Here is a 17,819-nt window from a genome sequence, read left to right on the forward strand (position 1 = left end):
TTTAGGAGACATTAAAAAAAAAAAAAAAAAAAAAAAAAAAAAGATTTGCTTGACAGATTTTGACAACTAGTTCAACATTTTTGTATGTAATGACTCAAGCAATGAAATGAGGACTATTAGTTTTATATGGAATGACCATTCAGCATTCACAAGTATCGTTAATTTTGACTGACATGACATAAGCAAATGATAATGTTATAAAACAGCAGAGAGTTGTATGAAAGCAATTGATGCATGTCCAAAAACATTTGCAATTTGTTGGAAGGAATGAGAAACTGCTACTATGATGTGCACAAATGACTAAATGTTGTGGAGGTTGAACTAACTGTTGTGCAAATGTAAATACACTGTAAAAAATTTTAAGCCAGTACAACAAAAAAAATCTTAGTACTAATTTCCTTCAGCTTTTTTTCGTTTACTCAACTTTTGTAAATAACAGTTAGACTGACTGAAATTAAGTTGTAAGTCTTACAATTTTTTTTTTTATTGGGTTAACTTAAGATTGTTAGTTTTCTGGAGAGGTGCAACTATTTTTTAACAAACCTTTTTAAGTTGAGCCAATTCAAAAAAATTTGTCTCAATGTCTGAAGTTGAGTGAACAAAAAAATCCTAAAGGAAATTGGTACTAAGTAATAATATGTTAAGACTGGAAACTAAAATAACTTTGCCCAAGTCAAAAACTGAAAACAGTGAGTCAATGTTAACAAAACATTTATTCAGAAGCATGTTGAAGGCAAATAAAAATGTCATTTCAATTAGCTGTCATCATGACAAGAATTTTCTTTTTTTATTCAAAGGAATATATTACCCCAAAATTATAATTATTTACTTTTTTCTGTCTCAAACTCATAGGACTATTTTCTTCTGTGCAAGACACAAAGACATGCAGCTGTAATTTGTATTTTCTGAAGTAATACAGTTTTGGGAGAAACAATAAACTAACAATTCTTTTTAAATCTTGATATCCGATTGTATTCAGAAGACATGGATTAAATCATATGTGTTACATTTATATAAAACATGGTTTACATTTATATCTTTATGTTCTAGAGAAGAAATGAAGCCATAAAAAGACTATGCACTAAATAAGAGTACAAACTGGAACAAATAAATGCTCAATCTTACAATTATCCATATGGATTGCAGCTACTTGAACAAATTTTTTTTTGAAGGACTGGACTCTTGCTGAGCACTTTAAGTCAAGACCAATAAACAATTTTTAATTTAGTCAAAAGTGTATTGTATGCATTTTAATTGTTTAGGACAGTTCACATTGAGGGCATAAATAAAGCCAAAGATGAGAGTAACAGCTGTGGCAAAGTTCTTGCACATTATCTAGCCCAATCTGCTCTTATAGTACTACAGAGAGGCACCTTATAATTGGGTTGGAGTGGAACAGTTGCAACATCATCTTCAAAGATAGTTAAGATCCTCATCTTCTCCCCTTGTGAATGTCATCTGGCTCTGTGTCCTGCAGTAGAAAATAAATTGACATAACTTTTTTTTATTTTGAATTATGTTAAACCACAGAGTGACCCTAAACATGTGCTCATGTACCTTCACTTGAAAAGTAAAGGTGGTCATGTTTTTAAGCTTGTTCAAATTCAGCCATAGAACTAAAACTGATAAACAGAATACATCTCCCAATTTCCTGCACCTGTGCTGTTAGATGCCATATCAGTATTAAAGGGATAGTTTACCCAAAAATGAAAATTAGCCCATGATTTACTCACCCTCAAGTCTGCCACTATATCACTGCCCTTATAAAGCTTGGAAGAGCCAGGAATCGTTTTAATATAACTCCAAATGTATTTGTCTGAAAGAAGAATGCCATATACACCTAATGACTTCAGGGTGAGTAAATCATGGGCTAATTTTCATTTTTGGGTGAACTATTCCTTTAATATAGTTACACGTGGCACAACATCATGGGGATCTGGTGAACAGGTGAAATTATATCAAGTGTGAGTGTATATGCTGGTGACACACATCTTCTTACCAGGCAAGTCTTCAGGATGTTTCCTGACTTTTCCCTCATAAACAAAGGTAGAGCTCTGAGAGTTGTAGCCTTTCTTTGAGCAAGCACATTGCAGTTTCTGTGTCTGAAAGACAGAAAACAAATATGGAACAATCTATGCATGTTATATCCAAAGAGAAGCATGGGAATTACCTTGAAAAGGAGATGGCAAAATTCAGCCTTTAACCAGAGAGATATGACCACATGCAAAATAATTACCTGATGATTAAGTTGGTCTAGGAGGATCTTCATCTCATCGGATACGCTCCACCACTTGTTTTGTACAATTAGATGTGTATTCATCTAACTAAGAGAAAAAGGTGCTCTTCTGATTAGTTTGTGTAAACCTGTAATACTCAGCACAGACCCTGAAAAAAAAAAAAAAACACTGTTAAAACAGTAAGAATTAAGTGTAGGCCTACACGTTAATTCAGTTCTACTAACTAAAAATGATAAACTCACCTGATCTTTCAAAAACAAAGGCCACTGTTTTAGCACATCAGAGGTTCTTGTTGCTGTACTGATGTTCTTTAGTCTAAAAGGGACAAATACAACATAACAAAGATTCATATTAAACAAAAAAACAAACAAAAAAAAACAGTTACAGTAGGTTAATTTACATATAGTAAAAATACTACAGAAATGGAATAATCAAATGTGAAAAAAATTTATTCATTTTTTCCTTAAAAATACAAAAGTTATAAAGAGCAGTGAGCGATTTTGTCTTTCGTTGATTAACAGGAAGGACACTGACAGCGGCAGATAACATATTTTCACTTTAAACATTATTTAATATACAAAGCAAACATGCGTATTTTTAACCTAACATTTGTTTTGCATATATAGGCCTATATTTTTCCCCTCTAAATTGTATTATATTGAATTATATTGCACTACTGTAGAATGCCTGAGCCTCAACCTAAGCATGTACAAATTGTCACTGACATTTGTATATAGGCCTATACAACAAATAAACTTGAAATTGAATTTAAATCGAATAGACTACTGTCACTTTAAGAGCTATTGCACAAATTTAATACTGAAACATCTGGATTTTACAACATTGTTTGTTCACTTAAGACATAGCCGACTGTATTACATGAATACTACACACACAGTGGTTTTTTTTTGAAATAATTATGTGTATTTCACTATTAATTAGCAATAAGCCGTGAAAGATAACTGAATTCGCACTCACATTCTGTCTGAGATAAACAGCTCTCTTCTGTCTCAATCAGCGCAAGCACCAGATTTGAGTCTTTTTCTAACGACTGACTGGCTTAACATTTTAAACTTCGTGCACGTTCTTGTCTTTTCTCATTCAAGCATGTTTCCTCGCTTTAACGTTAGTCTAGGTGTCAATAGTTAAGTAAGTTAGCCATGTGCTACGCGGATAATCTCTAACAATAGACACTTATCGTCTCCACAGAAAATATCTTTTAACATAATACTATATTTTACCAACATATGTCTGCAATCAATGTAGCTTATTTTCATTCATAAAGCAAAATAAAACTTACCTCAGAGATGAATCCAGTCCCTTCGATAGCGTGGTTGAAGGAGGAAACCCCGTGTAACGTACATAGAGACAGACTGCGCATGCGCGATGGTGGGAAGTTAAACGTTCCAGCGCAGAAATCAAAACATTAAGTTTTCTCAACTTATTTTTTTGTGTTCATTGGACAAATAGTAGTTAACATGCAGTTAAATAGTTTTTATAAGTTAACTCAACATTGCGCTTAAACATTTGCCCACTCAACTTATAATCTTAAGGTGAGTAAACAATTTGCAAGTTGGATTTTTTACAGTGTAGTTATGTGAGAAATGCACCAAAGCGACTGAGAAAAACTGTAATATACAAGGTTAAGCATTAAAGCAGTATTTCAGTGCATCAAATAAACATAGTAATGGTATTTTTTTACTGCTTTATGATTTTTTTACAGGCCTTATAAGTTGTTTTGCTGTGACTGAAAACCACTAGACTTATATATCTAATATACATACAACACACACGCACACACACACACACACACACACACACACATATATATATATATAGAGAGAGAGAGAGAGAGAGAAAGAGAGATTGATCATGTTTGGCTGGTTTTTCAAAACCTACAGTAATAATTGATAATGTTCTTAATCAACTTGTTTGGTCCATTGGTAGCCCCCCTCCTGCACAGGAATGAGAGACAGAACGGCATTTCTCCCTCTGGTGGGTCAGAACACTTCGATCTCTATAACACAACCTGCAGCAGAATCATAATTAAGTGACAGAATAACCAAACGCAGTATTTATTCAATTATGACGCCCACAGCCGCACACGCCCCTTCCTTTTGGCTGAGCCCGTTTCCGCCGCATGGAGGGGCCTGACTATCATGTGTATTTAACTCAGATGTTGCTCAATACAGATTATACGCTAAACAACTTCATGATAAATAGCTTTAATACCTCCAGATCAGATTTAGCAGCTTTCTTTCCCTGCTTAGCACTTCACAGCCGTCCCAGGGGGGACAAAGCGTGCCTTAAAGTCAGGGAAATTCCCAACAATGGGTTTTGGTCTCCTGCCCAACATTAAGCCATCCCAGCCAATCCCATCCCACTCTGAGCTCTGCTTTTGCCTCTGCAGAATTTCTGTTTTAATCAGAAGCGGAATGGAAAAGGACCCTGTGTGCCTCTGGGATATTTTTCCATTAACCATTCTGACACATGACTGACTGTGGGGGATTATTGGTTTTTGAAGAACTATTAACAGCTGTACATTTGCATTTTAATACAGTTCTCCTCCACTACTAATGCAATTTTGGTTCGTAGCTTTGTTGCCGCCTTGTTCCTAGAGCAATTCAGGCTAACAGCAAAAAGGCCCTCCGGCTTTAATCATTTTAATTGCCATGAAAAATTTGTTTTCATTAATCACTCCTGAATCTCCGCTACTGTGAGAGCGAGCGCGCCATTACTTCTCCTCCTTAAAAGTGTTACTCATCATTTCCTGAAAGTTTGCTACAGCGGTGGGCACATTTCCACCTCACATTTCTAAATGGCTGGAGGGGGGCATTTCAGGACAGCGCTGAAATTTTTTGTTTATTAAATGTTCGGAAAGAACATGAAATATGGGCCATTAGGATAGAAGAATGTCTTACATAAAAATAAAATAGTCTACTAGCTTTTAAAGATAAAACATTTTTGAGCACAATTTATGAGTCTCCACACTCCTAATGACGAATCAAAACACATTTTATGGCTGAAAACACATTCAGGGTTCTCTACCAAAATGCATCCCCGGCTTTCATTGCAGCACTGCGGGTCATCCATGTGAACTTTCTGTGCATTTACAGCTTATTCAGATGTAACATTTCCTTTGATTTTTGCGCAAGAAGGTGAGGGAGCGGCCCGGGCTGGGTCTGTGGAGAGATGGTAACCTTTGCTAAAGCACCTCCATTACCATTTCTGCATGCTGTCTGGATTCATCTCCCTCTCCAGCAGCCAGAAGGTTAGCACGCCACATTAGGCATTATGCATGAAGGTGTCATTTGAGACACAATGCAACATTTTCAAACTCCACTGATATTTCCAGCTTTGTTTCAGTCACCTTCTGCTTCTCTGGACATTGCACTACAACTATAAAACTGATCATTAATTATCAGACAATATCACAGGGCCATTTGAATTAGCTTGCTATTTGCTTTTTACATTTCAGAAAACTTATTCCCCAAACAAACAATAAAATAAAATTTGGCTGCAGAAACAGCTGCAGAAAGTTGTTCTGCACTTCATGCTACTTACTTTATGACGTACTTATGACGTCTATATGTCAACATCCAGGCCCATTTACACATCACCTTCTGGGCACTTTGTTCCAGAAAGACAGATTGAAGTACTTTTAATGGAATGAAATGATAAAATTTTGGAGGTCAGAACCCAGACAGCAACATACACTGTAAAAAACGATTTTTTGGTGAAGTAAATACTATGTAATTTACATGAAAAAGTTAGTTCAGGCAAGAATAAAAAAAACGAAGTAAATTCCATATCAGTACTTAATTCAAGCGAGTAGAAATGAAAGCGTAAATATCAACTCAATAAAATTAAGTAAAAATTACTCAGCTTTTCTGATACTGGGGTTCCCATCATGCACTGGACCTTGAATAATTAATGAGGTTAATTTTTCACTGGTTTCCAGCTGTATTTACACTGTTTTATCATTGCTTTTGTTGTCAGGATTAGTAACTTGCCATTTTGTGACATTTCGAGTAAATTTTCTGCTCAAAATGACACATTCAAACACAAAAACGATCCATCAAATGTTACCGTCATTGTGTATTTTCTACCAAGTATTGAGGTCTTTGCATTCACATGATGCTTAACATCTGACATGCTGTAGTATAAATTACTTAGATAATCTAAGTAAAGCACATACTGTACTATAAACGACTGGTATAATTCAATATTATTGTTTGAGTGAAATGTAATGCAAAGGAAATTTCAACTAAATCGGTATTAATCAACCTTTTAATAGCCAAGTTAAAATTACTTATTTTCTGTGTTTTCACTTAACTAGGTTAAGTAAAGTTTACTTAATTCCATATTCCAAGTAAATTTAACTTAAAGATTTCTAATTAAAGCTACTATTGAGTATGTTTAGGTTTTTACTTGGCTCTGAGTGAAAAAAGTTTCCTAGCTTTTTTCAAGTAAATCCTACTCCAAATTTTTTTCAGTGTAGTGTCGGCCCAGATCCGGCCCACATCTGGTACGTGTGGACTTCTCATTTGTGAATAAAGCTTCAACACAAAATCAGTTGTTCTTTTTTATTCACAATGAAACTACTTTTATTTAGCTTTAGGTCTACTTTTATCTTTGATATTTACAGTAAATGTGCAAATTAATACATGGATTATTATTTAGCCGCTAAATAAATGTCAATAAATGTAAACAATTTAATTGTTACGGTAAGCTTGTAGAGTAGGACTAAAACATTTAATTGTGAATGTACTGCATATTTTCCACATCCTCGTTCACTGTATCATGTGGTCAAAGGAAATCTTTTTTTTTTTTGTCACATTTTAGACTTTTTTTGTGTGTGTGTCTTTAACATTATGGTGCATTTTATCAACTAAATGCATAATTTTGTGTGGAAAGGGTGGGGATTTTTTTTTTTTTTTGTGATAAATTGAACAAAATATGAGTTCACTTTAAGATTTAAAGTCCAACTGAAATCAAAATTGACCCTATTTACTTTGTTAGCGCATATTACTAGTCTTGTAGTGAAAAATTAATCCGTGCAAGTTAATAAACAGAAAAAAATTGTTTGCCGTCGTAATCTTTAATCAAAGTCTGAAAAGTTACTTCCGGTCTGGAATGGCGTTCTTTCTCTGATGATGTAGGTTTGACGGCTTGGGTTGGGAAACGCTTAACCACTCCCCTCAAACCGTTGGTCTGTTATGAGCAGAGATGGAGAGGAGGAGCGCTAGAGTAAAACCCTGCCCTCTGTTCAATATTCCTTTTCACTGGGAAATACGTCACAACACTGGAGAAAAGTCGTTTGCAACTTCCGGTTCACGCAGACTTTAATAAAGGTGTGTGCCCTCTATAAGTCACTCCATATATTGGCAACCCCACTCTGAAAGCGTGCCAGAAGATGAACGCAGTTTTACTAGTTCTGAGAGCGTGAAAGTGATCAAACTGCACGCGACAGATCCAAAAAGAAGAAAGAAGAAAGATGAAAGTGCGAGACGGTCAAGGTTTTCATCGCTGGATGGAGAAGAGATCTACAAAGAATCAAGTATCGATTTTTTGCCACTCAAGTGGAGTTTTAATAATCATAATTATAAGCTCCAAGAACACGAATGACCAAGCGAAGTAGTATTTACAAATGGGAAACTCGGAATTCTAGATAGATGATACCAGTTGGCAAGTTGTTGTGACTTTGAAAGGGGCATATCGATTTGAAACATCACAGAAAAAGAGTGGCGCTGGAATGACGTCACTTTGTAGGCCAAAACCCAGAAACGAGTTAGCATTTTAGCAGCTCCGGTCCGTCCATAAGTCATGTTTTTTTTTTTTTATGGATTTTTGGTTAAATGGCTAAAATAAGGTCTGTGGTCAACACAAGCTCAAGACACTTTCATGTTTAATGCCATATGTTTTATAAAATGATCCGTAGCCGGTAATAACCCCACTTGTGATTTTTTTTTTTTAGCTTAAAGGGGCCATGTGTAAAAATTGAGGTAAAAATATCCCAAAAATGAGCTACACAGATCAAAAGAATGAGAAGAAATAAGGGCGATGATGTCATTAAAAAAATGTCAAGCTATAGTGTTGCAGAGATATCAACCTTAATTAGCATTAGCATTACTAGCCACGGCCCGACAGGTGTCGTAATACCAGTTTCGGCCATGGGAGGCGGTATACGGGCAACATAACCACCAGCCAAACATGCAATACACGAATAACTCGCACGGCTTGTAGGCGTACTTGAACCTGATGTCAATCGTGTGGAAAGTACAGCCCACTACTACATTTCAGTTCAGGGAAGAGAGCGGAAGGATGGCTGAAGCCCTTGGCAAGAGACCCCTACCACCACACAAATAAAATACAAGCACAAATAAAATCAGATAAGAAAAGGAGCCGAACCCGAGGAAACATCGGCACTGCTTTCCATCGCTGGAGACAACTGATGGACATGAAAGAAATTAGGTTCGACTCCGAACTTGCAACATTTCTTTTGGATTGGCAAGTAAGATGCTGTTAGTATTTCGCTAGAAGTTTGTTTTATATGTTTGTGTAGTTTTTTCGGGAAGTTAACATAGAAATGTATTGAAGGCTGTTCGATAAACGTGCTAATGTTAGCGATGGCTAACCGTAGCTGCGTTTGATAATTAGCTCTAACTCACCCACAGATCTGATCCGGTTTTCACCTGTTATCTACCAGAGCCCGTCTCTACCAAGCTGATGCTAAAATGTAACATTACCTAAGAAGCTTGAAATGTCTTCGATGATAATGAACCCCAAATAGACGCACGCAGGGTCCAAAACTAACACCCGCCAAGCGCCATATGCGGGTAGATTTTCTGTTTGGCGAGTAAATCTCAAAAGGCTATCCGCCACACTGGCGGGTGAATGTTCATGCCAAAATATGACATTTTAAGCGCACAAGCGCTCTTCTGCCTCTAAGAACTAGCAGAGAGAGCGAGAGCGAGCCCCGGCCGCGCGCGCGCACTCACTCACTATATTCAGAGCGGTCAAGTTTCCCCATACTTTTTGAAAAGCGTCCTTGACAGGGCGGCCAGAGCTTCTTTGCAGCTCAAGTCGGCGGCGGTGTATACAGTTTTAGTAACGCTCTATCTGTTGACGGCGCTGAGGAAAAAGCTCCCGCCACTGGAAGAATCTGTCGCCGCTCATTTGTGTCCTCCTGCGCACCCATCAAAGCCGTACAGAACGTCTTCAGCACTTACGGATCGCGCATACTCCGCCGCTGGCCAGGCTGCTTCTGCTTTACACACCTTGGACGCACGAAACGCAACGGAAAACATTGCAAGGTGTAATGAGACCGAATGTTTTTTGGTGACTAATGATAACTTAGCTAGAAGTGGTATTGCTAATGAAAATCAAACTTGATATATGCGGCTAAATTAGCTTCAGGCGGGCAGCATAACGTAACACTCTAAATAGATGTTGTCCCTATTTTCACTTGTATATGTGCAGCTAAGAATGTAGGGGCGGAGCATAGAGACTATGCCGTTTCTCGTTTGTTACTCTAGAGTAGACCAATTCACTTTCTGTAGGTATACTGCCCCCATCTGGTATGGAATGTGGAGTATGACTTGATTTTTTTTGCCAGACATGACACATGGCCCCTTTAAAGTCCAACTGAAATCAAAATTGACCCTGTTTACTTTGTTAGCGCATATTACTAGTCTCGTGGTGAAAAATTAATCCGTGCAAGTTAATACACAGAAAAAAAAATGTTTGCCGTCGTAATCTTTAATCAAAGTCTGAAAAGTTACTTCTGGTCTGGAATGGCTGATGATGTAGGTTTGACGGCTTGGGTTGGGAAACGCTTAACCACTCCCCTCAAACCGTTAGTCTGTTATGAGCAGAGATGGAGAGGAGGAGCGCTAGAGTAAAACCCTGCCCTCTGTTCAATATTCCTTTTCACTGGGAAATACGTCACAACACTGGAGAAAAGTCGTTTGCAATTTCCGGTTCACGGGAACTTGTAAGTGTCTTGAAAAAGGCGGTTGGTAACAAGCGGCTAAATGGGACCAGAGCCATAGAGAGCCTAAGTCCCTCCCCTTCCGGTTGACCATTATGGGACCTTATTTCAGAAAAAATATTGTATGGTAGTCAGTGGCGAGAGACAACAAATATTTTGATCCCGTTTGAATTGTGCCCTGAATTACACATATGATGTTTATCAATTTAAAAGATACATTTTAAAGTCAAGTCGCAGTTTGATGTGATGTCATACCTTTACTCTCAATGAATGAAGCTAACTTTACTGAAGCTAACGTCTGTCATTTTTTCTGTCTTACGTCGTACACTGTACACACTCACACCCTAAACTGTCTTATTTCAAACATCCATTATTTGCGTTTTCAAATATGAACATAACTGCTTCAAAATTGGTGTTTTTGTTGTGGTTGTTTGTAATTTACATTTGAGAACAAAACATCAAAGTATTAGTCAAGTTGCGTTTACCACAGGCTTTATTTTACTCATAAATTGACTAAATCAAAAATTGATTTAATTTGATACCCCCCCCCCCCCCCCCCACACACAATTTACCCAATTTATTGTCAGGTATGACAATTTAATGTCATACCTGCACCACTCTATTAAGTTAGTAGTGAATGGTAATAAATAGATTTTTTCATATTTTTAAGTACAGATGCATTTGGGTTTGTAAAAAATACAAAGTAACTTTTTAGGAGGACTTGAATGCACCATAATAGTCTAGTGGAAGTTTGGTTAAAGTCACTTAAAGCACCTTCAGTGATTGACCAGGAAAGTTAGTCAAAGCTTTTCCAAAGAAACTCAGACATTTTTTCTGTCAAAATTTTTACCAGTCTACACACATCAACAACTTACTGTAAAACAAATCCTTACTGAGGGGAGAAATTCAGCACTTGAAAAGTGCATGAACATTGTTTTCACGGATTGCTGATCCCTTATGCAGAAATTAACAATGCCTGTTTTCCACATGGCTGCATTTGTCTTTTTCTCAGCTTGTTCTCTGGATTAGAGTTAATGAAGGGGTCCATAGGGGAAAAGACCACTTCACTCTAAATTACAGTCTGATCGAAAAAGGAAATTGTGGAGATTTCACATTTTTGACCTCTATCTGTTTTAAACAAGGTTATGTGAATCGAGTAGCACACCTTTGAAGATAAATCAGGTAATATAATTTAAAATATCATGTACAGTAAATTACCTTTATTTATACTGGTAGACTGATAATGCTAGTACATTAATTGAAGTCCATTCAATAATACATTTCATGTGTGAAATGCATGTAAGGCCACACATTGTTTGCTGTATTAAATGTCACATTTATTATGTTATGGACTTGAGCATGATATAGTTGCAGAGCAGTGAGAGTAGAGGTAGCTATCTATTAAAAAAAAAGTTTTTCCAGTAACAAGCCAAGTTTTTGACACTGAATTAGACATTCAGCTTGACTTTTTATACTTCTACTATTTAATTAAATGCTGCTATTTGTCAAAATGTCAAAATCTCATAGTTTGGAAAGCTACAGTTTCAAAGCAGCTTCAACGTTCTGCAAAAATCTCTACATTCTCAAATAAACACCTTTACAACCAAGAATACCTTAATAATATAACCTAAAATGTCACTTGACCTCTATGTCCATCTTAGAAAGTAGGCTATAGCGCAACATTACAGTTAAGTGAGCAGGGCCGTCTGAATTATTTAGAAAGAATATGATGATGTATTACTGTGTGTATGTGTGTGTGTGTGTGTGTGTGTGTGTGTGTGTGTGTGTGTGTGTGTGTGTGTGTGTGTGTGTGTGTTGTGTGTGTGTGTGTGTGTGTGTGTGTGTGTGTGTGTGTGTGTGTGTGTGTGTGTGATAGAGAGAGAGAAATATACCGGCTAGTTATCATCATTCACCCTCACCATAAGTAAACATAAATATTAATGAAAAAAACATCACTCAACAAAGCCCTTTTGTACCTGGGCTTGTCAAGTTTGTCACTGATAATCAAAGCAAGGTGAGTCTGGCATTGAGATGTATCGAGGAGAGGTAAAGAAAAAAAGAGTGAGGGGGGCGTGCGGTATAGTAAAAGCACTGTTTGGATTTGCAGCACCATCCTAAACCCACCCTTAATAAGATTAATGTAGCCCCCAGCCATGCTGTTCCGCCTGGCAGAGGATCAATCGAAAAAAGGCAAGAGCATATTAAAAGGATTATAGATTAGCAATTAGATGTCTTTTGACTGGGGGAAAAAGATACTCAATGAGGTGAAATATGGCTCTATATTTTTCACCTTAGTCTAAGTCAGCATTTCAGAGGTAAAGGAGGCATTACTAAGAGAGAGCAAAAGTAAAAGAGAGTGAGATTGGCTGAGGAAGATGCTGAAAAGAGGAAAAGACAGGACAGCTTTTTCCTGGTGATCTGATTGTCATAGGTGATCTCTCCCGGGAAGCTAAGTCAGACCGAATCAATGCAGGGCTGAAGATATTAGTAACCTCTCAATCACATTAATTAACTATCTACTGTAGATTTGTTTCCATTTTAAATCTGATCCAGGCCCTGTCAATCATTTCAGTGTAATCACACATGATGGACCTTCTCATGCTGAAACACATCCAGCAACTCATTTGGGGTTGTTGTGCCTTTTTTCCCCATCGGTTGATTTCACAAAATACAGCTCTAGTCAACTCCTGAGGTGGGAAGTGGACTGTGTCCAATGTATATTGATTTATGGCCCACCTCACCCCCTCCTGTTTTACTAGTGCTGTAGAATGCAGTGTGCAAGTATGTCCACTAACAAATGGACTACTTCATTGGTTGTGACAGCTCCATTGGGTTTGATGGACAGGAACTAATTTCTCCATCATACGCAAATAAAAACAAAAAGAATGGAACTGCATAAGTTGCTTATTAGAGCCAGGTGTTGAGCAAACCCTATAAATGCTAATACTCCCTGTGTTCCCGGCTGCTGCTTTCGACACTTTTGGTGACAGAACCGAAATTTCGCAAATTTCTTGTGCCGTTTCTAGTGGGGCAAGAGGCGAAAGAACCAGTGCACTTAAGATTCAATTAAAGATAAATGGATTTGTTGGCTGTCTAATTTTAATTATAGTGTTACAAAGAGTGCCATTTCTGCATTATCTCTGCCTGAGTTAAGTTAAGCTAGATTATGTGTTATGTTTGGTATAAACCCTGATAACATAATGAGATACAATCTAATTAATGTTCCCCTTTAAAGGCCTCTTTTTTAACTTTCATGTGCATAAAACAATTAAATAATGCTGTATCAAAGCAATATAGTTCACACACATGGGCTAAGCTACAGTATAAAACAAAAAGCAACATGCCACAAACAAACATAAGGCAACACACAGGTCTACATGCTGTAGCTGTACTTTATCAGCCTTTCAGTCACCGCTGCTCCAGTTACCAGGGAGAAAAACTTGCGTGCATAACCCACGTCTGACATCAGATGACCAACGGATGTTTAGAAGTAGTTCAGACAAGTGTGTATGGTCATTTGTACTGAAAACGCAGAGGAAAAACATTTGATAGGTTGTTCTCAGGACAGGAGGTGCAATATCAGAATTTTAATTTACAAGTGCACTTTTATTTAGGGAAGGTTTTACTCCTGCTCAGAGTATATTCTTCCGCAGGTTGCAAATAGAGACATTATGGAGATATTTGCTGAGCATTAACTCAGATGTCTTAAAATTCTTTAATCACTTTGTTTCAACGTGGAAGTAAGCTATTTTCTGTGAATGTGTGGAGACTTCTGATTCATTTGCTGCTATAGGGAAACAACAGGAATAATAATAAAAAAAATGCTGTAAAAGGTCAGATAATTTGCACTACAAACCAGTGTTTATGATTACAATAATAAATTGAAAGAATATGATATTTAACAGTTTGCAATATCAAGCAGCATAACGGACAGTTTTTGTACAATGAAAGCGGACAAGACGGGATCGAAGGCTCGACACAATCAAGTTACAGTGGGGGAATCCGCTCTTACATTAAGAACACTAAAAAATGACATGATCAATAAGTCATGGAGTAGAGGTGATTAAAAGTAATCTGAACAGCATTTGTTTGAGCTCAGACTGAATTTTGAGTGGACTTCTGAGTGCATACATTAGAATATTGGTATTTGGGCAATTTTGAGCATAGTGTGAGACATTGTTAGCCTGGTTAAAACCAGACCCTTCTCAGTTGAAACTGAGTGTAGGGTCTGGAGAAGCTATGTAGACAAATCATTTCCAAAGGGGCGTCACCAACCGACGTAGCTCAAATTCCGACCCTTCGCAGGGAGCTTGATTGACAGGTGATCTGACCAATCATACTTCGCCATCCGCCATTTTGTCCGACAAAGCAGTCAGGAGAGTAGATTAACATAGGAGGATTTGAACTTGAAAAACGGAGTGTACTGACGCCTTTCCGTGGTTAAAACAACATTCCTTCTTATGTTTGTTCATGTTTATTTGAGGCTATAAATTAACTAGAAGGAAGAGATGATCGGTTCACAAGAACAGCTTTAACTGATGCTCTACAGCGATCTGTCACGGCACATTAAAGAGCAACAAAACGGTATTTATTGTTTAAATTTCTTTTAAAAAATTACCAAATTTGAAAGCTGAGACTTTGTTCAATATGTTTAATATCAAACGTAACCGAAAAGTAGCCTGCTCTGTCCTGTCTGCCAGCTTGTTGTCAGTCTCCTCTCTGCTCCGCAATGTATTTTTCACATAGACAGTAAAAGAAATGGACACAGCGACCCCATTGGAACTCAATTGAGACAAGTGAAGCCCGTTTTCAGCGATTTCTTAGCACTTCCTTTCCTGACGCGCAGGCTCAAACCGAGCAAAGCGTTACACGGACCACGTGAGCAACCCGTCTGTCTTCTAGTAGCTGTGCCAAGAGAAATCTGAATCATTCCCTTCCGAATCTTGCAGAGGCGGAGAGCGTGAGTAGAAGCTGTCCATGAGCTAGGAGCAGGAGCAACTTTTGCTAGGTATTCTGATTAATTATATTGTCATTTTGCCTCCACGTCTCCCCGATTGCCCGCGAGCTTTTCCTCCCGTCCATACGGTAATCTCTCTAGTGTGCGACAGAGAGTCGCGTGATTATGACGCAATCGTTAGCCTACTTTTACAAAAACTGCTTCTACGAGGCCATAACATAAGCTACAAGTGAATGGAGCATTTTATACATTGTCGTGTATCTTTAGAAATAAATAATGGACAAATGGATTCTTTAAACGCCTCAGATGTAAAGTTATTCGCTGTCAAAGTGACGCCAACATGAATGGGAGTCAATGGGATGCTAACACAAGTGAAGTTCTGCTACAAGATGGCGGCACCCGGCCGACTTCAACTTCAGGTCGACTTCCTTCCCGCTTGATTTTTCACTGCGTGAGAACTCCTTCAGCGTCGCTGCGCTGTCGTCATCATGTAAATCCCTCCCCAAACGTTTCTGATTGGTGCCGCGATTTCGGCGGCACAGAAATGAGTTTGAATGGGCTCTTCTCCAGACTATCCTGGAGAGAGAATTAAAATTCGCCGGAAGTAGTCTGGGTTTTCCCAGGCTAAGACATTGTTGAAATCTCTTCTGGAACTCTACAAGAGATGCATTTGAAATTGCTGTGGTAGTAGGCTATCTGAGAACCAGGGGAGTAAAGTAAAAGTCCCTTTTTTTCTGTCTATTTAACCATATTACAAGAAACTGTTGAGATATTAAAGGGTTAGTTCACCCAAAAATGACTCGCCCTCATGTCGTTCCAAACCCGTAAGACTTTCATTCATCTTTGGAACACAAATGAAGATCTATTTAATGATGTTTTATAAACAAAGTTCGGGAGGAGCACATTCAAATAATCAATCCAATCTACTCGTCATCAAACAATTATGTCTACCCTAATCAGCATGACAAGAAGTATATATATATCCACTCTGTCAACTCACCTAATACTCCGTGACAGTTTTCCAGCATCCCTCCACCACCCCGACTCCTCACTCTTGGCTCAATCTTTTACAGCCAGGAATACGGGGGGAGTACTCTGGGTTCGGGCCGAATACCGAGCCCGGAGCCCTCTCCTCGGACAGCACGCCAAATACGCATCTATTTCTATCTGACTTATTTGTAAGTGTGAACTAGTGAAACGAAATCTGAGAGTTTTCTGTCCCTTCATTGACAGCTTACGCAACTACCAGTTTCAAGCCCCAGAAAGATAGTAAAGAGATCATAAAAGAAATCCATGTGACTCCAGTGGTTTAACCTCAATTTCATGAAGCTATGCAAGTGCTTTGTGCAAAAAAACACAATTTACAATTTTATTTACAAAATGTTAATCTCCACCACGATGCATGTGTGTTGTGTTGATGCTATTTTGTAAATAAAATGGTAAATTATGTGGATTTTTTTGCACAAAGCACTTGTGTCGTTTCATTATTTTATTTTTCCATGGATGCCAATTCAAAATTAGTGGTGTATTTTGATCAAATATGCAAGCAAATATTGCTGCAAGCAATATATGAATCTAATATATTTGATTATATTATAGTAGATGTGTTTTTAGTTAATTGAATCACAGTTTGGAAGACACAAATTATATATCAAAGAGATCTCTAATCTGATTTTTACTTGATGGATAGTGATATTTAAATCCAGGTGGCAATGATACAGTGTTTGTCGCAAGTGTTCAATTCTCAGTGATGAAGTAGTACATGTTTTAATCTAATTTACACATCAATCTAAATGATAATATTAACATTGTGATTTTAAATGAAGCTTTCTTTTTCAGCACCCTGAAGAGCTGACAGGCTCTATACAGTGTCTGCGCAGCTCAGGCGATAATGTAAGTATGTCCTTTTCTCCTCTCTTTCATCGAGTGGCCAGCTTCATCAGTGAATCCTGACAAAATCCCTGCATGCATAATGGCGCCTGTCAGCCTGGCTGTAAAGGAGACCATGAAGAACTTCCTCTAGAGTCATCGTTATCATGTGTAAACCCTTGTACTTAGCCCTGTCACCTGTAATTAGCATCAGTGGAGAGCAGCCGTGGAGTTGACACATTGTTCTATGACAACCCATCAAAGCGTCTCTCTCTCTCTCTGTGCCTCCCTCTGTCGTTCGATGAGGGGACAGTTAACTCTGAGAGGAGATGTTTGGTAACTGATACTTCTGAGGCCCCAAAATGGATATTTTTCATGTTACATCATTCACACCTCTCACTTGGCATTTTATTAACAATGTGTTTGATGGAAATGACCTGTCAGCTGTGTCAGTTAGTTACGCAAAGATAGATTTCCTCTATCTGGAAACATTTTCTATTGGATTCTGACACTTAATTGTGTCAAAGATTGATCTGCTGTAATTACTGAATCAGAGGTTATGACTAGAGCAGAAGATTTCCCCAATGCTTTCAGTGGATTCAACTTCTATGGCCTCTTTATTTTCTAATTTACTGATAATTTGGTTATCCATAGCAATTTATAGCTCACCTTTTTTAGCGACGATGAAGTTAAGTCCAATTTTTTTTTAAGAGAACTCTTTCCCCGCCAGCATTTTTGATCATTTTCACTTGAATACGGGTGT

The 17,819-nt window shown here is 37.8% G+C and overlaps 1 protein-coding gene across 1 annotated transcript; it reads right to left on the reverse strand.

Moving 5' to 3' along the window:
• Positions 1-693: 693 nt before the first annotated feature.
• On the reverse strand, positions 694-3,827 carry LOC308697591 (uncharacterized protein). Its single transcript, XM_081376934.1, has 6 exons — positions 3,538-3,827; positions 2,480-2,552; positions 2,237-2,385; positions 2,000-2,102; positions 1,734-1,816; positions 694-1,471 (listed from the first exon to the last, which is right to left on the reverse strand). The coding sequence occupies exons 3-6, from the start codon at positions 2,318-2,320 to the stop codon at positions 1,433-1,435; spliced, it is 309 nt and encodes a 102-aa protein (XP_081233060.1). The 5' UTR covers positions 2,321-2,385; positions 2,480-2,552; positions 3,538-3,827; the 3' UTR covers positions 694-1,432.
• Between the last annotated feature and the right edge of the window lie 13,992 nt (positions 3,828-17,819).

This window comes from Scardinius erythrophthalmus (genome assembly GCF_964197995.2).
Source record: "Scardinius erythrophthalmus genome assembly, chromosome: 10".
Classification (NCBI taxonomy): domain Eukaryota; kingdom Metazoa; phylum Chordata; class Actinopteri; order Cypriniformes; family Leuciscidae; genus Scardinius; species Scardinius erythrophthalmus.